The sequence below is a fragment of the Microtus oregoni genome, unplaced genomic scaffold, assembly GCF_018167655.1.
Source record: "Microtus oregoni isolate MIOR12 unplaced genomic scaffold, Mior012 000016F_ref0000370, whole genome shotgun sequence".
Lineage (NCBI taxonomy): Eukaryota > Metazoa > Chordata > Mammalia > Rodentia > Cricetidae > Microtus > Microtus oregoni.
Window position 1 is genome coordinate 17,289,747 of NW_024543075.1, and position 21,991 is coordinate 17,311,737.

The following is a 21,991-nucleotide window of genomic DNA, read 5'->3' on the forward strand; positions in this document are numbered from 1 at the left end:
TGGGATCCCAACACCCCGTCTGGCCTCCAAGGGCACCAAGCAGGTACATGGTGCACGGATGTACATGGAGGCAAACAGATACGTTAAATAAAAGTAAAACAAACAAAGCATTGGTTGTGGTAAAGCTTTGAAGCAACAATGAAGCAGGGGAGGAGTATTTGTAGCTCAACTGTCCCCTCCCTCTCGGAGTGGCTTTAATGGTGGTGTTTTAACCAAGGCTACAGTCTTCCTTTTTTTTTTTTTTGACATGTGACATACTAAAGAAAGTAATCACCAGCTATAAACATTTGAAGGGCAAATTAAAATTGTTTGTAAAATATAAAATAAAACAAAAGCCAGGCAGTGGTGGTGCACACCTTTAATCCCAGCACTCGGGAGGCAGAGGCAGGCTGATTTCTGTGAGTTCAAGGCCAACCTGGTCTACAGAGTGAGTTCCAGGACAGGCTCCAAAGCTACATGATACACAGAGAAACTCTGTCTTGAAAAATCAAAACAGAAAATATATAAAATAAAAACTTATGTGAATGCTTTTTTTTGTTTGTTTGTTTTTGTTTTTCGAGACAGGGTTTCTCTGTGGCTTTGGAGCCTGTCCTGGAACTAGCTCTGTAGACCAGGCTGGCCTCGAACTCACAGAGATCCGCCTGCCTCTGCCTCCCGAGTGCTGGGATTAAAGGCGTGCGCCACCATCGCCTGGCTGTGAATGCTTTTTTAAAGAGTGAAGAGGTGCTGGAGAGGTGGCTTAGTGGTTAAGAGTACTCGCTGCTCTTCTAGAGGATTCAGGTTCCGTTCCCAGGGCCCACATCAGGAGGCTCTCAACAGCCTATAACTCCAACCCCAACTAGCACCTGGATGCATGTGCATACCCTCCACATATACAGAGAACTCAAAATAAAACCTTGTTTTAAGTAGGGAAAGTGGTGGCGCACGCCTTTAATCCGAGCACTCGGGAGGCAGAGGCAGGCGGATCTCTGTGAGTTCGAGACCAGCCTGGTCTACAGAGTGAGTTCCAGGACAGGCTCCAAAGCCACAGAGAAACCCTGTCTCGAAAAACCAAAAAAAAAAAAAAAAAAAAAAAACAGCGAAAGCTGTCGGTTATATGAAATGGCCAGAATAAGTTTGCACAGGGGGACACCAGTGCTGGCGAGGATGGAGGATGACAAGCAAGACAGCTAAGGAAGACAAAGTTCACTTGAGGTCGGCGACAACACTGTGAAGTGGACCACGGTGCATCACCCACTTAACGTTTAAGAAGATGACGTGTATGAGACAGGAGGTAGGGAAGAAATGGGGAGACATAATAAGGGAGAGAAACCCCTCACTCCGGAATCGAGCTGAGGCCTCTCAGCAGCAGAGAAGGAGAATTCCACACAGCCAACAACTGGAAGGTCTCTCTGCCCTCCTGGCCAGTATCCTGAGGTTTCCTAGGGCTCTCCTCAGAAATGCTGCTCACAGGAAAGGGACATGTGCCAAACAACGTGGCAGCCTTCTTGGCTCCGGGTTCACATCATGAGATTAAAACGCCATCCATGGCTTCTCAGGGCCACCCTCTAATCTCATTAAAAGAAAACAGTACCGGGCGGTGGTGGTGCACACCTTCACTCCCAGCACTCAGGAGGTAAAGGCAAACAAACCTGTGAGTTCGAGGCCAGCCTGACCAGAGTGGGTTCCAGGACAGGCTCCAAAGTCATACAGAGAAACCCAGTCTCAACCAAGCAAAGCAAAGCAAAACAAACAAAAAATAGCAGCAAGACTCTGCCCTAGGCACAAGCATAGAATCTGGAGGAAGGAAAGGTGACGGTGGCTTGGTCATGACGCCCTATCCCGGTACCTCCATGCCTGTCAGGAAGGTCTTCAGAGAGTAGGAGTAGCCTTGGACTTGGTGCAGAGAATCTGCTGTCTAGAGAAGCCGGTGCAATGGTGCTGCCATGCAGGTCTTAGGTTCACGGAGTGTTGTGAGGCACCTAATCTAGTTGTATGTCAGGCGCCCTAGGCGCTGATAGGGCGCCGAGTGGCCAAGGGAAACAGCACCGGGTACCAAGAAGGATGAGAATGAAGTAGAGAGACCAGGACACATCCTCCCATTTGTCTTTTACTTACATGGCCTTCTTGGTCTGCATTCCAGATGTGCACTGTTGATTAAGATAACAGTTCCAGAGAAACATGTTTTATATGAAATCCTAGAGCTGGACATGGTGCAAGCCTAGAATCCAAGAAGCACATAGAGGGTATGGGCACCCACACTGTGTATGGAGACTCTGTTCCAAAAATAATAATAATGATCAGTGGAAGCAGAGCTCTCACTCGGGCTGAGAGGCCACGAAGTGCTTGGGAGTGGCAGACACAGACAAGCAGATGAAGGTGTCTACAGTGGGCATCCGCCCTCAGCCGCTGGGCACACAGACACAGACAAGCAGATGAAGGTGTCTACAGCGGGCAGCCGCCCTCAGCCGCTGGGCACACAGACACAGACAAGCAGATGAAGGTGTCTACAGCGGGCAGCCGCCCTCAGCCGCTGGGCACACAGACACAGACAAGCAGATGAAGGTGTCTACAGCGGGCAGCCGCCCTCAGCCGCTGGGCACACAGACACAGACAAGCAGATGAAGGTGTCTACAGCGGGCAGCCGCCCTCAGCCGCTGGGCACACAGACACAGACAAGCAGATGAAGGTGTCTACAGCGGGCAGCCTCCCTCAGCCGCTGGGCACACAGACAAGCAGATGAAGGTGTCTACAGCGGGCAGCCGCCCTCAGCCGCTGGGCACACAGACACAGACAAGCAGATGAAGGTGTCTACAGTGGGCAGCCGCCCTCAGCCGCTGGGCACACAGACACAGACAAGCAGATGAAGGTGTCTACAGTGGGCAGCCGCCCTCAGCCGCTGGGCACACAAGCATGAGGCCACTGTTCTCATCATCATCATCCAAGGGAATGGGAAATGTGGGTGCTTCGGTTTTGAAATTAAATCTTCCAATTTTTATTTTATTTTATTTTTTGGTTTTTCATGACAGGGATTCTCTGTATAACAGTCCTGGCTGTCCTGGAACTCACTCTGTAGACCAGGCTGGCCTCAAACTCACAGAGATCCGCCTGCCTCTGCCCCTCGAGTACTAGGATTAAAGGCATGTGCCCCGACTGCCTTGCTAAGTCTTCCAATTTTAACATAAATTCAAGTATAAATTTGAATTTATACCGGGGGGGGGTGTCTGGAGAAATGGCTCAGCGGTTAAGAGCGTCGCCTACTCTTCCAAAGGTCCTGAGTTCAATTCCCAGCAACCACATGGTGGCTCACAACCATCTGTAATGAGGTCCGGTGCTCTCTTCTGGCCTGCAGGCATATACACAGACAGAATATTGTACACATATTAAATAAATAAATAAATGGAGTTCTGAGGGCAGCAATTTGTCTCCGCAGGTAAAGGTGCTTTCTACCAAGCCTGACAATTTGAGATCCGTCCATGGAACCCATACGGTAGAAGAAGAGAACCGACTCACACGCACACACACAAAAGGGAGCTGTGTGTGGTGGCATACATATTTAATTCCAGTATTAGGGAGGCAGGCAGGTTTCTGTGAGTTCGCGGCCAGCCTGTCTACATAGTGAGTTCCAGGTTAGCCAGGGCTACACAGTGAGACCCTATTTATTAAATAAATAAATAAATAAATAAATAAATAAATGTAATAAACAAAATCAAATCTGGAGACTACAGAGGTGGCTTGGGAGTGGACAGTGCTTGCTGCACAGGCTTGAGGACTTGAGTTTAGATCCCGGCACCCACATAAAGTGTGGTCAGCTAGAACACACACTCCTTATCCCCATCCGTGTTGGAGTAGACAGGCAGACCCAAGGAGATGACTAGCTTCAGGTTCTGTGAAAAGTCATGTCTTAGAAATGAAAGGTAGGGCTTGGTTTAGTTAGGGTTTCTACCGCTGCCATGAACACCGTGACCGAGAGCCGCTTGGGGAGGGAAGGTTTGTTTGTCTACGCTTCCAAGGCACTGCTCATCACTGAAGGAACTCAGGACAGGAACTCACGCAGGGCAGGAGCTGCTGCAGAGATTGTGGAGGGTGTTGCTTGCTGGCTTGCTCCTCCCAGCTTGCTCACTCTGCTTTCTTACAGAACCCAGGACCACCAGAACAGAGTAGCACCACCCACAATGGGCTGGGCCCTCCCCCGTCAATCACTCATTAAGAAAATGTCTTTCAAGCTTGCTTACAGCCCCATCTTCTGGAGGCATTTTGTCAACTGAGTTTCCCTCCTCACAGATGACTCTAGACTGTATAAACTTGGCATAAAAATAGCACAGGGCTAGAGAGATGATGGCTCAGCGATTAAGAGCTTGAAGACCTGAGGTCATTTCACAGCACCGAGGAACGATGGCTCATAACCACCTGTGACTCTTTTGGCCCCCTCCGGCTTCCACACGCATGACAGACACATATACATAAAAATAAAAGCAACTAAAAACATAAGGTGGAGAGGCAACCATGGAGAACACATGATGTCATCCTTTGGCCTTCATGTGTGCCAGAATGGACAAATACCAGTACTCATGCATGCAGACACATGTACAATATACACACTCATACACAACACAGAAATAGAGAAGGTTCTGATGGCCGTTGAAACCCATTTTTTTTTTGTTTGTTTTTGTTTTGTTTTATTAAGACAGGGTTTCTCTGTGTATCCCTAGTTGTCCTGGACCTCGCTCTGTAGACCAGGCTGGCCTTGAATTCAGATTAGGTTGCCCCTGCCTCCACAGTGCTGGGATAAAGGTGTGCGCTACTACACCTGGATCACTGTAGTTTTAATTCATGTTTCTCTCATAAATAAACATGTTTCCTTATGTTTAGAGGCTACTCGCAGTTCCTCTTTTGCAAACCATGTTCATTTATAGTTAGTCCAATTATTGAATAGGATGGGTTTCTTTTTGAAAATTATTTATTTTATTTTATGCATATGGGTGTTTTGTCTGAGATTTGTGCAGATCCCATGTGCTTTCTGGATACCTGCAGGAGCCAGAGGAGGGCACCAGATTCCCTGGAACTTGAGTTACTGCTAGTTATGAGTCACCGTGTGGGTGTTGGGAAGCAAACCCAGATCTTCTGTAAAGGTAACCACTGCTTTTTAAACGCTAAGCTGTCCCTTGTTTTCTTGTTGCTCGGTTCTTTTGTTGTTGTTGTTTTGTTTTTGAGATTGTTGTACATTCTAAATTTTAATCCTTTCTTCTAACAGTTTCAGAGTCTCTTGCCTTTTGTTAAGGTCTTTGATCTGTCTGGGGCTGATTTTTTACTGGGGGAAGAGCTAAGACATAGTCGCTTTCTTCTTCAATCATCTCTCTGACGTCTATTGTCAAGCAGGTGACTGTGGTCGTGTGGCCTTACCTTGATCTTGTACTCTGTCCCACTGCTCTGCACATCTGTGTCTGTGCTGGGTACCACACTCGTTTTACTCCCATGATTCTCTATTCATCCATCCCATGAGCATCTGGAGTGGTGTTTCCTATGCTAGTATTTTCTGAAATTGTGGATGTTAGGAGCCAAACCCTGAGTGTGGACAGCAGTAAGTGTTTAACTGCTGAGCCATCAGCCCAGCTTTGGCTTGGTCTCCTCCTCTGCGTGTTTGTTATTAGTGAGTCATGGTCTTTGTGTTAGTTTTGTATCCTGTCATTTCGCTGAAAGTGTTATCAGTTCTAAGAGTCTTCAGATGGAATCTGTAAGGGTCTAAGGTGCAGAATCGTATTAGTTGCCAGTAGGGATAATTCTTTCTTACTTATTTCTCCTTTGTTTTTTCTCATCTTACTGACTTAGTTAACACTTAGAGTACTATAGTGAGCGGAGAGGAGAAAGAGTATAGCCTGTCCTGTTCTGGTCAGCAGCGGCAATGCTTTTCAGTTTTAACACAAATCTAAACTTTGTGTGTGTGTGTGTGTGTAACATCCAGCCATTTCTACTTTGTCCTCAGGGTGTATACCCACCCAACAACGTTTTATTAAATCATATCAGGAAGTTGAGGGGAATGGGTAGAGGAATTAATCATCGCCTGTGATGGCCAACCTAACAAGAAAGGCAGTCGGCAGGTAACCCCCAGGCTGCCCTTCTTTTCGTCCCCTGACCTCAACAGGTCCCTCATTAAACTATCAAAAGTGCCTTTCTAAGCTTTAAATTGCTTCTCAAGATTTTCAACTTCAAAGCCATTAACAAGATATCTTAACCTATTTACTAACGGTTTCCATCTCTGAATTCTTTCTAAGGATGGTGGCTGAATCTGCTCCAGCAGCAATGGTTGGAAAAAGTCAATCACTATTCGGATAAGTACCAGTAATGCTGCCCAGCGAGGGGCTAGAAACCCCTTTAGAGTTTTCGTACAACTCATAGACTGTGGGGGACGTGGTGACCTCTGAGGCACTAAGCAGAGCCGTGCTCAATAACATCATGAGGTCCCTAGGAAACAGTCCTGGGGGCCTCTGCCTCTCCAAGGGCCACCCACTATGATTATGCGAACCGCTGGTCCAGTTTCCACAAGTTCCAAGGTTGCTTGCTGCTCCTCTTGCTTAACCTGGAATTTTTCATTTGGGAGTTTTTAATTATTGCTTTAGTTTCATTACTTGCTATAGATCTGTTTAAATTGTTTGTCTTTGGGGGCTGGGGAGATAGCGCAACAGTTGAGAGCGTCTGCTTCACAATCGCAAGGACAAAAATTCAGGGGCTGGAGACACAGCTCAGGAGTGAAGAGCACTGGCTGCTCTCCCAGAGGATCCGGGTTCTGTTCCCAGCCCCCACGTGGCAGCTCACACCTGTCTGTACCTCCAAGATCTGACTCTCACACAGACACACATGTAGGCAAAACACCAATGAACATAAAACAAAAATAAAAAATAAAAGCAGACATGTTGATCAATGGAACAGAATTGGAGACCTAGACATAGTCCCACATACTTACAGACATGATATATATATGTGTGTGTACATATATATGTATACATATATGTACAGACATATGTGTGAGTGAACACACATATATGTATACATATATGTACACACACACATATATATTTCAGGTCCCTGGCCCCGTGGACAAATCTGGCGTCCAGCACACATGTGTAACCCTCGTTTTTAGGAGACCAGAGACAGGAAAGTCTGTGGGGCTTCCTAACTTCCTGCTTGTCTGAGAAAAATGCAAGCCCCGCATTGAGGGAGAAATCCCAGCTCAAAACAATGGGCAGAGAATGACAAAAGTGAACGCCCACACCCTCTTTAGGCCCCTACAGACACATTTAGACATACATGTACATACATGAACATATGTAGAGACACACATCTAAATAAATATCTTCTTTTTAATATTATATTTATTTGTGAGTGGGTATGTACATGTCGGAGCTTGCACCTGGGGGTTGGGTGACTTGTGGGAACTGGTTCTCTCTTTCTGTCATATGGGCCTTGGGGCCCTAATTCAGCTCATCGGGCTTGGTAGCAAGTGTCCATCCTCTAAACGATCTTACCAGTTCAACAGACTAATTTTTATTTCATTTTTAAAAATATTTACTTAGTTTATGTATACGTGTGTGTCTCTGAATGTATGTATATGTACCACATTCGTGCAGAACCCAAGGAGGTCAGAAGAGGGCACTGGATCCTTGAAGCTGGAGTTCCATGTGGTTTGTAAGCCACAACGTGGGAATTAGGGGACCAGGGTCCTCTAAGGACAGCAATTACTCTTAACCACCGAGCATCTCTCCAGCTCCAGAAATAACAACAACAACAAGTTTATCTTCTCTTGGTTTAATTTTGATAAGTATGTGCACCTCAACATTTTTATATTTCTTTTAGACGTTCCAATTTAGTGGAAAGTAAGTTTTTTAGGTATGTCATAATAATTAGTCATGAGCTAATTCCTGGGCGCAGTCCTAGCCCCAGATATCTAGGCCAAGTCCAGAATCAAACAGCTCATGACTTTCTAAATGTCACTGCCGTGGGTTGTAGTGGGGCCTTTTACACCTCAAATGTTACCACTTCGAGTCTCTCCTTCCTTTAGTTTGGCTAAAGCTTGCTATCTTCCTTCCTTCCTTTCTTTCTTTTGAGATAGGGTTTCTCTGTAGCTTTGGAGTCTGTCCTGGCACTCACTCCGTAGACTGGCTTTGAACTCACAGAGATCCGCCTGCCTCTGCCTCCTGAGTGCTGGGATTAAAGGTGTGTGCCGCTACTGCCTGGTGGCTAAAGGTTTCTTAATCATGCTTTTTTGCTGTTTTTTGTTTTTTATTTTTCAAGACACAGTTTGTCTGTGTAGCCCTTGCTGTCCTGGAACTTGCTCTATGTCCCGGGGTGAAATCCATTTCAGTAGCTCTGAGCAGCCTGTGGCAGGAGTCACATTTCTTCGTTCTTTCGTCCTCCCTCCCTCCCTCTCTCTTGGTTTTTCCGAGACAGGGTTTCTCTGTGTAGCTCTGGAGCTTGTCCTGGAACTCGCTCTAGACTGGGCTGGTCTCGAACTCAAAGATCTGCTTGTCTCTGCCTCTGCCTCCCGGGTTGAAAGGCACTGGGATAAAAGGCATGCGCCACCACTGCCCGGTTTGGATCCACATTTCGAACTGTGTTAAATGCCAAACTGATTTGGGTCTGAATTCAGACAGTGAACACACTGTGCTCCCAGAGCTCTGTGGACAGGCACAAGAGTCTATCTGGAGTCTCCTGTATGAGATAAAGGTAGAAAGATTCAAGTGACACTGGTTTGTCAAGCGGAGATCTGGGAAGTTGGATGAAGATGAATGTGTGGTCGGAACCAAGACGTAGCGGATTGGCAGGTGGGAAAGATAGCTGGTTTGGATATGAATGAGCATGAATCTGTAAGCCCAGCACGTGGGAATCTATGGTTGGAGCCGTGGTTACATAGTAACTGCCTATCTCCAAGCAAACAAAGTCTTCAAACAATACTCAGAAGGCAGATGCAGGCGGATCTCTGTGATTTCGAGGCCAGCCTGGTCTACAGAGCTAGTTCCAGGGAAGCTAAGGCTGTCTTGAAGAAGAAAAACAAAACAAAACAAAAAACCCTGTCTTGAAAAACAAACAAAAGGCACCAGCCTCCTTAGAAAGGCGACCACTCTAACTCCCCACGAGGCAGAGAGATAATGAAGCCCTGAGCTAAATGCCTGGAAGGGGGTTTGGCTCCTCAACTTTCTAGATGAGTGACCTCAGCCAAGCCAAGAAGCAAACCTTATATAGCTACCAGGTCGGGACCACCTCCACCTCTGGCTGACCCAGAAACCCCAGGGAGCGGCTTCCAAAGCTCAGAGGTGGCAGCAAGGGGGGCAGAGGTCTGCAGCGCCCAGCCCTCCCTCCCGCGAACCCGCGGGACCGCGCTGTCCCTTCCTGTCCCTTCGCTGTGGCTGTCGGAATCCGAGATCCCGCCCCGGGAAGCCGCGCTCCTCCCGCCCAGCGCCGCTCTAGGAGCCAGCGCCCGCGTCTCAGTGGGAATAACCCCTTCTGCTCCGCAGCCTGGCCCTCGAAAAATCCGCTCTCTTTTCCAGGAAGAAACAAGAGATCTTCTTGATGACGCTGGGCCTACCTGTCAGGCTTATATCCCAGAATGGTCTCTGCCGACGTCCTCGGGCAAATTAATGAAACTCTGAGACTCTATTTTTTTTTTCACCTGGCTTTTGAGACAGGGTCTCATGTACCCCAGGCCAGTCTGCAGCTGAACTTCAGATACTCCCGTCTCTGACCTCCTGCGGTTTATGCGAAGCTGAGGATCCCCTAGGCTTCATGCCTCCGAAGCAAGCACCCCACCAATTGAGCTACTACAGTCCGGGGCCCCAAACCTCTGCTTTCTTCTCTGTAAACAAATCACATCTGCCTTAAGGATTATTTTTAAGATTCAGCTAATTAAACCACGCTCTACACGCATCTGGCATGCTGGGGACTCTTCACAAAAGGAGGACACCCTTGAGCTTGGCACAGACGATCTCAAGTTCACAGTCGCCCTGACACTCTCCCCATTTTTGTTACTTCACAAGGACCACTGTGAAGAGTCAGTTTTGTGACACGATGAGAGATGCTCGCTGACAGCTTCCTGTGTGCCGAGGTCCCTATATATGTGACCTCTGTGATCTCCTGGGGCTCTGTGAAGTGTTGTTGTTACTCCTACCTCATGAAAGAAGAATCTAGGGTCAGTAGCCCACTGTCTGGCAGTCTGATTCCAACACAGCTGCTTCTCCTGAACGTGTTCTACGCTGAAGCAACCACACAATGAGGAGGTTGGCATGGCTCTGTCTAGCCAGAGGAAAGGAAGCTGGAGTACGTTATTTCCACAGCAGAATAAAAATCTCCTGGGAGCAGCCTGGTCTACAAGAGCTAGCTTCAGGACATACTTCAAAGATACAGAGAAACCCTGTCTCAAAAAACAAAAAGCAAACAAATAAAAAACACAACACAAAACAAAAATCTATTGGGGGAAGACGGGGAGAGATAGCTCAGAGCTCAGCACACGCTTCTCTTTCAAAAGACCAGGGTTCAATTCCCACATCCACATGATGGTTTACAGTCATCTGTAACTCCCTTCTGACTTCAGGCACTAGGCAAGCACATGGTACACACATATACATACAGGCAAAGCACTCATACACATAGAATAAATCTAAAAAAATGATCTACTGAAAACTGAGTGCGGTATTCCATGCTGTAATCCTGACACTGGAGAGCCTAGGGCAGGACAGTCACAGGTTCTGGGCCAGCCTGGACTGCATAACAAGACCACATTGCAAGGCCCAGTCTCAAAAAGCAGAATAAGCCGGGCGATGGTGGTGCACGCCTTTAATCCCAGCACTCGGGAGGCAGAGGCAGGCGGATCTCTGTGAGTTCGAGACCAGCCTGGTCTACAGAGCTAGTTCCAGGACAGGCTCCAAAGCCACAGAAAAACCCTGTCTCGAAAAACCAAAAAAAAAAAAAAAAAAGCAGAATAATAAATATATAAATAAAATAAAATGTCAGCAAGATGACTCGGTGGATCTGCTGCTAAGTGGATGAGTTTGATTCTGGGATGCACAATGGCGGAAGGAGAAAACCAATTCCTTTTGGATGTTCTCTGACCTATACAAACGTGTGTGTGTGTGTGTGTGTGTGTGTGTGTGTGTGCCTGCATGTGTGTGGTATGTGTATGTGTGTGGTGTGACTAATATAATTTTTTAAAAAAACTAAGGGCAGCCGGGCGATGGTGGTGCACGCCTTTAATCCCAGCACTCGGGAGGCAGAGGCAGGCAGATCTCTGTGAGTTCGAGACCAGCCTGGTCTACAAGAGCTAGTTCCAGGACAGGCTCCAAAGCCACAGAGAAACCCTGTCTCGAAAAAAAAAAATAAAGGGCTGGCCAGGTGTAGTGGTGCACACTTTAATCCCAGCACTCGGGAGGCAGAGGCAGGAAGATCTCTGAGAGTTCGAGACCAGCCTGGTGTACAAAGGGAGACTAGACATCCAGGGCTCTGTAACACAGATAAACCCTGTCTCAAAAAACCAAACCAAACCAAACAAAAAAACCCTCAGGGGCTAACTTGGGCATGGTGGCACACATCTTAGTCACAGTGCTGAGGAGGTGGATCTCTGAGTCCAAAACCAACCCAGTCTACAAATAGACACACACAGACACAGACACACACAGAGATGCACACACACACACACACACACACATATTGGAACTCACTTCGTAGACGAGGCTGGGCTCAAACTCACAGAGATCCACCTGCCTCTGCCTCCAGAGTACTGGGATCAAATAGAGTTCTAGGACAGCCAGGATTGCACAGAGAAACCTTGTCTTGAAAAAAGCAACCAACCAACCAACCAAAAGGGGCTGGAGAGATGACTCAGAGGTTACAAGTACTGTCTGCTCTTCCAGAGGACCCCATTTCAATTCCCAGCACCCACATGGCCGCTCACAATGGTCTGTAACTCTAGTTCCTAGGGATTTGACACCCTTACCCAGACATGCATGCAGGCAAAACACCAATGCATATAGAATAAATCATTTTAAAAATAAAATAAACCCCAGGACTAGAGATGGATCAGTGGTTAATAACACTTCCTCCACAACCAAGAAGACTAGAATTTGGATCCCAGCACCCATGTGACAAGCCAGATGTCCCTGTAAATGCCTGTGTAACTCCAGCACTGATAGAGGATCACTGGACTTGCTGATGCCTGAGCTCCAGACCAGGTAGAGCCCTCTTCAAGACAGGCAGAGGACACTAGAGACCAACACCCTGCCTGGCTTCTCACTGCATGCACCTGTACACACAGACACACATAGACACGCACACAGATGCACACAGACACACACACAGATGCACACAGACACACACACAGACACAGACACACAGATGCACACAGACACACACAGAGATGCACATAGACACACACACAGACACACAGATGCACACAGACACACACAGAGATACACATAGACACACACACAGATACACACAGACACACAGATGCACACAGACACACACAGAGATGCACATAGACACACAGATGCACACAGACACACACACACAGAGATACACATAGACACACACAGATACACACAGACACACAAATGCACACAGACATGCACACAGATACACAGACACACACACAGATGCACACAGACACACACACGCACACACACACACACACATATATATTGGAACTCACTTTGTAGATGAGGCTGGGCTCAAACTCACAGAAATCCACCTGCCTCTGCCTCCAGAGTACTGGGATCAAAGGTGTGTGCCACCATGCCTTGTAATAAATAAATATTTTTAAAATAAATAAAAATTGGTGGGAAATGGTGCATGCTGTAGAATGTCATCACCCCTGCATGGAGGAAATTCTGTGACCATGAAAGGTGTTTTCAGAACACACTAAATCGGGGCTTCTGTTCTGGTTACTGTTTTGTCTGAGAAGAGCTATGTAGTCATGACCAGCCTGGAACTTGGTCTGTACGAAACTGGCTTCAAACTTGAGGCAATCCTCCTTCCTCTGCCACCAGCTGGCTCATAACACCACAGTCCACATGATCATCACGGTGTGTTCAGCCATGCCTGGAGAGTCCAGAAAGGGAGCTGTGTTTTAAGTCTTTGATTAGTTTAAAGTCTGGTCAGTGTTACCACAATTTTCCTCCAAGGATGTGATTGATGCTGAGGTACTCAATTAATGTTTGAGAGTGTATGTATTATATGTTAGTATAATAATACTAGTTATGTTTGGAGATTTCATAGTTAATTTTTAATTTTTACTGTACGAGTGTTTTGCCAACATGTACAGATGTGCACCATGAGTGTGCTTGATGCCCACAGAAAGTCAGCAGATGGTATTAGGGCCCCTGAACTGGAGTTATGGATGCCATGTAGGTGCTAGGGGCTGAGTCCCAGTCCTCTGCTAGAGCAACAAGTGCTCCTAACCCCTGAGCCATGTTTCCAGCCTCTCCTGGTTATTTCTTTATTTATTTTGCTCTTTCAAGATAGAGTTTCTCTGTGTAGCTAGCCCTGGATGTCTTGGAACTCGTTTTGTAGACCAGTCTGGCCTCGAACTCAAAGATCCACCCTCCTCTGCCTCCTGAGTGCTGGGATTAAAGGTGTGCGCCACCACTGCCCAACTCCCTCTGGTTATTTTTAATTTACATGATGAAGCCTGTTTTATAATAAACATGGTAAGCAGAAATTGAAACCTAATGTGGGAGAAGCTGAAATCTGAAGAAAGCATCGCACTCCACTGAAGTGACTGGTGTCTCCTGAGCTGATTTGGATGAGGAGTGAGGATATGTGTCTGTCAGTGAGCATTCTGAGTCACCTAACCCATCAGTTTCAGAATAGACCACCAAATAAATGATTTGTGAATACCACAGCATGGCATAGCTGGGAGCAAGGTGTGAGCCTGGCAGAATGAGTTAAATCACTGTTCATCAAAGCAGGCATCCCTAGCCAAAGCACATACTGCATCTCTGAACTTCAATCCTTTGTTTTGTTTTTGATGTTTTTGCTTTGTTTGAGACAGGGTCTCTCTATTTAGCCCTGGCTGTCCTGGAAACTCACTATGTAGTAGAACAGGCTTGTTTTAAACTCACAGAGTTCCTGCCAAGTGCTGGGATTTAAGGCTTGTGCCACCACTCCTGGCAAGTTTTTGTTTTTTTGAGATAGGTTTTCTCTTTGTAGCCCTGGCTGTCCTGGAATTCACTATTTAAACCAGGTTGGCCTTGAACTCACAGGGATCTGCCTGTAACCAGACATTCCAAAATAACCACTCAGAGGCTTATATGAATTATAAATGTTTGGCTGATGGCTCACGCTTATTATTACCTAGCTCTTACATTTAAATTAATCCATTTTCTATTTATCTGTTTATCATCACATGGCCCATGGCTTGCTCCTTTGGTGGCTTCTGGTGTTTCCAGACTCCACCCTTCTTCTCCTGTATCTCTGCTTGGATTTCCCACCTGGCTCTATCCTGCCTTGCCATAGGCCAAAGCAGCTTTATTTATCAACCAATAAGAGCAATAGATATTCAGAGCATACAGAAAGATCATCCACAGCATCTTCCCGCCTCTGCCTCCCCAGTGCTGGGACTAAAGACGTGCACCACCACCACCACCTGGTCCTTTTCTACATTCTTAACTCATCATGTATGTTTGAAAAGAAACAATCTCACTGGGTGATGTTGGCACACGCCTTTAATCCCAGCACCCACAACACCAACACCAAAACCAAACCCAGAAACTATCTAGGGCAACAAAGGTGACTGATGGGAGGCAGGAGAGGTGAGGACGAAGCTGGGAGGGTGTGGAGTAAAATGCTCAATACATATTATATACTTGAATGAAAATGTCTGTGTGATGCACGCCTTTATTCCCAGCGCTTGGCAAACAGAGGCAGGAGGGTCTCTATGAGTTTGAGGTCAGCCTGGTCTACAGAGCGAGTTCCAGGATGTCTATATAGTGAGACTTTTGTCAAAACAAAATGAACAACAGAAAATGTCTTACAAAACCCAGTATCATGAATATACATCAACAAATAAGACACCCCCTCCCACCAAAATACAAACTATAGCACAATTTGCCTGCTCGTGCCTCGGTGGGCATCAGATGTCTTTCCACCGCTGGGCTGGGAGCAGAGCTGTCCTGAGCCTTTTTCACAAGCGTGTAGCTTTGTGGGCTTGTCTTCCTTTCTCTTGGGTAGATAGCTAGAGGTGGAAATGTTAAATCCCAAAGTAAGTACGTGGTTTAACTAAAAATGTTCTAGCCGGGCGGTGGTGGCGCACGCCTTTAATCCCAGCACTTGGGAGGCAGAGGCAGGCGGATCTCTGAGTTCGAGACCAGCCTGGTCTACAAGAGCTAGTTCCAGGACAGGCTCAAAAACAAAAAAAAAAAAAAAAAAAAAAAAACAAAAAACAAAAAAAAACCCACAGAGAAACCCTGTCTCGAAAAAAACAAACAAACAAAAAAAAACCCAAAAACTAAAAACGTTCTAAGCTGTTGTCCACAGCTGCCACCCCAGTGACGTTCCTATCAGCGCCATCCAGGTTCTCACAGTCTCACAAAAACTGTTTCTTTTCAGTTTTTTGTTTGTTTGGGACAGGGTACCAAGTAAGCAAGATTGGCCTTAAATTCATTATGCAGCTGAGAATGACCTTGAACTTCTGACCTTCCTACCCCCCCCCAAGTGTTGAGGTTACAGGTGTGGGTCTCCACGCTGAGTTGATAGAGCTGGGAAGTGAAGTTAAGGCTGCAGGTGTGCTAAGCAAGCACTGTGCCCACTGGACTGCTTGCCCAGCTTCTTGCCAGTCTTTTATACTCTTATGTTTGTTGTAAGCATCCTCAGGGGTTTCTGTTTGAGTTTCCCTATAATGAATGGTTTGAGCATCTTCTCCCGGCTTGGTAGCCATGTGTGCATCCATGAGGAACTATTCATTCAGATCCTTTGCTCGTGCCTTGATGGAGCTCCCATCGGTAACTGCTCAGCTCTAACTGGGCATCATATAATGTTGACGCTAGGACTTGGTGAGATACTTGATTTGCTTATATTTCCCCTCATTCTGTGAACTGTTTTCATTTTCCTGTAATTTTCTTTGGTATACAAAATTTTTAATGATGCCTGGCTTATCTTCTTTCTGTTTGTAAATTTTTCAATTTATTTTTTATTTTATGTGCACTTGTGCTTTGCCTGGATGTATATCTGTGAACCACTTGTGAGTCTAGTGCCTGAGGAAGCCAGAAGGGGGTGTTGGATGCTTTGGAACTGGAGTAAGGGATTGTGTAAACCAACTGCATCCCTGCTGGGAACGGGACAGAGCCTAGGTCCTCTGTAATAATAGTAAGACAACAGCCAGAGCTCTTAACCACTGTGCCATCTCTCCAGCCGCTCCCCACTTCTTTTTAGGGAGTCTCAACTTAAAAGTGCCTAAGAAGCTGGGCGAGATGGTGCATCCTTTTAATCCCAGCACTGGGGAGACAGGGGCAAGCTCATCTCTGAATTTGAGGTCACTTTGATCTATATAGTGACCCTGTTTCAGAAAAACAGGAAAACCAAACAAGCTTCATAAGAAAGTTACAGAATCACTATAGACTCAGCAATTCCACCTCTAGCTATCTATCCAAGAGAAAGGAAGACAAGCCCACACAGCTACATGCTTGTGAAGAAGGCTCAGGACAGCTCTGCTCTCAGCCCAGCAGTGGGAAGAAGTCAGATGCCCACCAAGGCAAGAGCAGACAAATTGTACACTTCCTTCCTCTCTCCCTCCCTTCCTTCCTCCCTTCCTTTCCTCCTCCTTCTGCACAAAATCCTGCCTCCTAATATATCTGATTTTAATCATATGAACGACCAATTATGCGTAGGCATAAGGAGGTATGTTGGGGATTCTTTGTAGACGTTTACTTAAGGATACAGTTTTGCCTTATTGCGCATGCTCCCAAAACCAGCTCAGGCCAAATCGGCCCTTGAATTCTTCATGCTCAGATATGTTAGTAATACCCTAGAATAGAAACTGTCTAAACTTGATTGTTGATAGGGCAGAGAAAGCTATACTATTGTTCAGAGAGGGCCGTATGGGTAGCCTGACTCAGGCGAGGATCCAGGAGAGAGATCTGTGTAGTTCCTGTAGGTGATGGTGGTGGGTGAAGGCTGCCAAGTGCGTTTACTGGAGGAAGAGGGGAGGATGTGTAAGTCCACACCAAGTGGAGTCCCGAGATACTAAGCTGTTCCTATGCTTGGCCACCTTGCCAGCACTTGTCTGATGGTAGTTTATAGAAATTTTCTGTTTATCACACTAACAGTGAACTTCCTTCTCAGATTTGTATCCGTCCCCTTTTCCCTTCTTTGTTTTTGTTTTTCAAGGCAGGGTTTCCCTTTCTATCCCTGGCTGTCCTGGAACTGGCTTTGTAGATCAGGCTGACCTCAAACTCAGAGATCCACCTGCCTCTGCAACCAATTGCTACGATTACAGGCAGGCACACCACCACCGGGCCCTTTTATTTTTTATATTTTTGGTTGTGAGCCTAGCCTTTAATGGCCGAGCCATCCCTCCAGGCCCCCTTTTATTTTTTAAATGGAGTCTTAATGTATGTGGCCCCGAGTGTCAGGATTAGAGGTATGCATCACTATGTCCAGCTTCAGAAACATCTCCTTCATTTAAGAAAAATTAGTTGCTGGGCAGTGGTGGCGCACACCTTTAGTCCCAGTACTTGAGAGGCAGAGGCAGGTGGTTCTCTGTGAGTTCAAGGCCAGCCTAGTCTACAAAGCGAGTTCTAGACAGCCAGGGCTGGTCCACAGATAAACCTGTCTTGAAAAACCAAAAGCAGAAAAGAAAACAGAAAGAAAAGAAAAATTAGTCAAATGAAGAAAAATGTAATTAATACTGCAGAAGGATAACCAGATATGGCAATATGCTGGAGTCCAGCGGTCAGACAGTGATGAGGCCGAAGGAGACACTGTTGTCAAGAAAGGCTTTATGGAAGAGGCACGATTCAACTGTTCCATAAAGGTGGGGGCTGGGTGGGATGGTGCACACCTGTGTAACCCCAACACGGGCGGTGGCAGCAAGAGAAACAGAGGTCCAGGTCACTCTTGGCTATACAGTGAGCTTCAGACCAGCCTGAGACACTGTCTCAAAATAGAAGACACATACACACACACACACACACACACACACACACACACACACGGAAGGAAACCCTGGGTTTGGAGTTAACATCAAAAAATTCAAGACCTGAAGACGCCAAGACCTGAGGATACCAAGGTCTTGCCATGGCTGTGTGGTCTGGAACATGGCCTTCTCTGTCTGACATCCATGTCCTCAGAAATAAGAGCTGTTCATGAGAACTGCAACCAGGCATCAGAAGAAACAAATGACTTCATGAAAGAGCTTGTAAACGTAGCAAGTTTGAGCCACGTCAACACCAGGACCCGGGCTACAGCTGACTGGGATTCTCACAGTGCTCTGAAGATAGGTCTAAATACAGGGGCAAACAAAGGATGCTGGGGAAGGAGATGTGACCCAGTCAATGGCCCAGGAGCAGGACAGCCCTGCTGTGCCGGGATCAGCCTTTGATACTGAGCGAGAAAGAGCAGGAGGGGAGAGCCCTGTGCAGAGCCAGGAAGACTGGGTCTGGCTAGGACCATGGCCTCTGATTCTCAGCCCGCATGGATTTCCAGGTACAGTGCAAGGGTCCTGGCAGAGCCAGCAAGTGTTTGGAAAGATACAGAGGTTCAAAGGCATTTCAGGTCGTGCATGACAATGCAGCACGCCCCTTCAACTCCCTTCAGTACTCTAGAGTGGTTCCCTACACACGGTCAGAGACTTCACTGAAGAGTGGGCCCTGAGTCCCTATGGCAGAGACTCAACCACATTCATCTTAATGTAGTTTAGAAAAGTTCAGACAGGGGGTTGGAGAGATGGCTCAGTGGTTAAGAGCATTGCCTGCTCTTACAAAGGCCCGGAGTTCAATTCCCAGCAACCACATGGTGGCTCACAACCATTTGTAATGAGGTCTGGTGCCCTCTTCTGGCCTGCAAACATATGCACAGACAGAATATTGTATACATAATAAATAAATAAATAAATAAATATTCAAAAAGAAAAGAAAAGTTCAGACAAATGATTCCCACACAGGGGCTTGAGTTTTGAGGTGCTGGGGATTAAACCTGGGGTCTTTGTGGATGTTAGTCAAATATCTATTATTTGTTTTGTTTTGTTTTCTCTCTGTGTAACAGTCCTGGCTGTCTTCGAATTCACTCTGTAGAACAGGATGGCCTCCAATTTAGAGAAACCCACCTGCCTCTGCCTCCTGAGTACTGGGATTAAAGTTGTGCACCACCAACGCCCGGTTAGTTTTTATGCTTATTTTTACAGTCTTTCTACGTAGGCCAAGTTGGCTTTAAACTCTTTATTCTCCTGCCTCAGCCTTCAGTGTGCTGGGATTACTGGAGTACACCACCCTGGATGGCTAGAATTTTTAATCCTACAATCTCCATTCTCAAATGTATACTTGAAAAACTAGCATTTAAAATACGTTTCTGTAATTAGAAATCATCACACCAAATACAAATTTGCATGTTAAATCTCTTACCTCGGACTGGAGAGATGGCTCAGTGGTTAAAATCACTGGCTGCTCTTCTAGAGGATTCGGGCTCCGTTCCCAGCACCCGCATGGCCACTCTCAACTGGCTGTAACTCTGATTTGGACAAAACACCAAGGCAAATAAGATAAACTTTTTTTTTTCTTCTTTGCGATCTTTTCTCCTCAGAAACAACCATTGTTAGCCGGGCGGTGGTGGCGCACGCCTTTAATCCCAGCACTCGGGAGGCAGAGGCAGGCGGATCTCTGTGAGTTCGAGACCAGCCTGGTCTACAAGAGCTAGTTCCAGGACAGGCTCCAAAACCACAGAGAAACCCTGTCTCGAAAAACCAAAAAAAGAAAAAAAAAAAGAAACAACCATTGTTCTCAAGCACCTAGCTGCCCAGTCAAGAGTCAGGTCCTACAAATTCTTCCACGGCAAGTTTGGTCCCGGCTGTCACTTTGCAGATAAACAGGGTCAGAATGTGACATGAATTATTTCAGATCACACCTTAATGCGAACCTCCAACTGTAAAATAATACGCACAAGTTTTGTTGTGCTTGTATTTGTTTTTATTTAATTCTATACTTACATTTATTTGACTTGGTCAATATGGTTTTTCTATAGCTCGAGATTATTTTGACTTTTAAAAACTGTGCTGGGGCCGGGCAGTGGTGGCGCATGCCCTTAATCCCAGCACTTGGGCGGCAGAGGCAGGCGGATCTCTGTGAGTTCGAGACCAGCCTGGTCTACAAGAGCTAGTTCCAGGACAGGCTCCAAAGCCACAGAGAAACCCTGTCTCGAAAAACCAAAAAAAAAAAAAAAAAAAACAAAAAGAAACCCAAAAAACTATCAAAAGTGCCTTTCTAAACTTTAAATTGCTTCTCAAGATTTTCTACTTCAAAGCCATTAACAAGATATCTTAACCTATTTACTAACACTCTCCGTCTGATTTCTTCCTAAGGGTGGTGGCTGAATCTGCTCCAGCAGCAATGGTTGGAAAAAGTCAATCACTATTCGGGTAAGTACCAGTAATGCTGCCCAGCGAGGGGCTAGAAACCCCTTTAGAGTTTTCACACAACTCATAGATTGTGAGGGACGTGGTGACCTCTGAGGGCACTAAGCAGAACTGTGCTCAAAAAAACAGCATGAGGTCCCTCTCAAGGCCACCCAATGTGTTTGTGCTGACTGCTAGCTAGCCTGTATCCCAGGAGTTCCAAAGCTGCTTGCTGTTCCTCTGGTCCGGCCCCTGGCACTCCCCCACCCGAATTTTCCTCTGTTGATAATCATGGAACGTGGAGGTGTCCTGAGGGGGCTTCAATGGCCTAGGACAAAGGATGGAAGAGGGGTGCGGGCGGAGTCATCAAGGATGACCCGAATGTGGGCAAGCTGAGGAGTCCAGAAGGAGGCACCCCAGGTCTGGGGCAGCAGAATGCCTGGGTTTGGTATAGGGCTGACAGGTGTTGCCAGGGAAGCAAAGGGCAAGTCTGGGAGGCAGCGGGGGTTGGGTAGCTGACCACACTGAACAGGAGGTTTCTGGGGTGGAGTACACACAAGGGGATGGGTCACCGTTATCCTTCCCACAGTTCGCCAGCCAGGGTCAGTCACATGGATACCATACCAGCTGCCCACAGGCAAGAAGACGTCCCATGCATATGGTCAGGGCATTCCCTGCCTCCCTAGGAGCAGGACCGCTCCTTCCCCATTACCCCTGGAGAAAGGTTTGCCCTGATGGAGTTTTCCTGGCCCTCTCCCGTGCCTTGCTCTGGCTTCTGGATCAAGAGTAGGAGAGAGCTTCCTGCTCGTGCGGTCTTTGTGACTTCCACCATGGCGTACCGCGGCCAGGGCCAGAAGGTGCAGAAAGTGATGGTGCAGCCCATCAACCTCATTTTCAGATACTTGCAAAACAGGTCTCGGATTCAGGTCTGGCTGTATGAGCAAGTGAATATGCGGATAGAAGGTTGTATTATTGGCTTTGATGAATACATGAACCTCGTATTAGATGATGCAGAAGAGATTCACTCTAAAACAAAGTCAAGGAAACAATTGGGTCGGATCATGCTGAAAGGAGATAATATTACTCTGCTCCAAAGTGTTTCCAACTAGAGACCGTCAGGCGCTTGAGAAGTTGAAGAGGAAGTGCAGTGTTTTTAAAAGTGTCTTCTGTTGGGAGCATAGTCCAAAACATTTATTCCTGTTGTTTTAGTGGTCCTTATGTTATTATCAGGTGACAATAAATGCTGTGAGATTGTTTTTATTAAAAAAAAAAAGAGTAGGAGAGAGAGGAGGGACCGTTAGCCTCTGTGTTAGTTCAGACACCCTTGAACTCACCCAGGAGTGATGGTTAAGAGCCACAGCGGCAATCTAACCCTGCAGTGTGGCTTTGTTATCAGGATGATAAGAAGGTTGGAATCATGTTGGGGAG

The 21,991-nt window shown here is 46.6% G+C and overlaps 1 protein-coding gene across 1 annotated transcript; it reads left to right on the top strand.

Moving 5' to 3' along the window:
- The first annotated feature begins 21,393 nt into the window (after nucleotides 1-21,393).
- Nucleotides 21,394-21,762, top strand: LOC121458022 (small nuclear ribonucleoprotein E). The gene has a single exon (XM_041667133.1). The coding sequence runs from the start codon at nucleotides 21,394-21,396 to the stop codon at nucleotides 21,670-21,672; it is 279 nt and encodes a 92-aa protein (XP_041523067.1). The 3' UTR covers nucleotides 21,673-21,762.
- The last annotated feature ends 229 nt before the right edge of the window (nucleotides 21,763-21,991 follow it).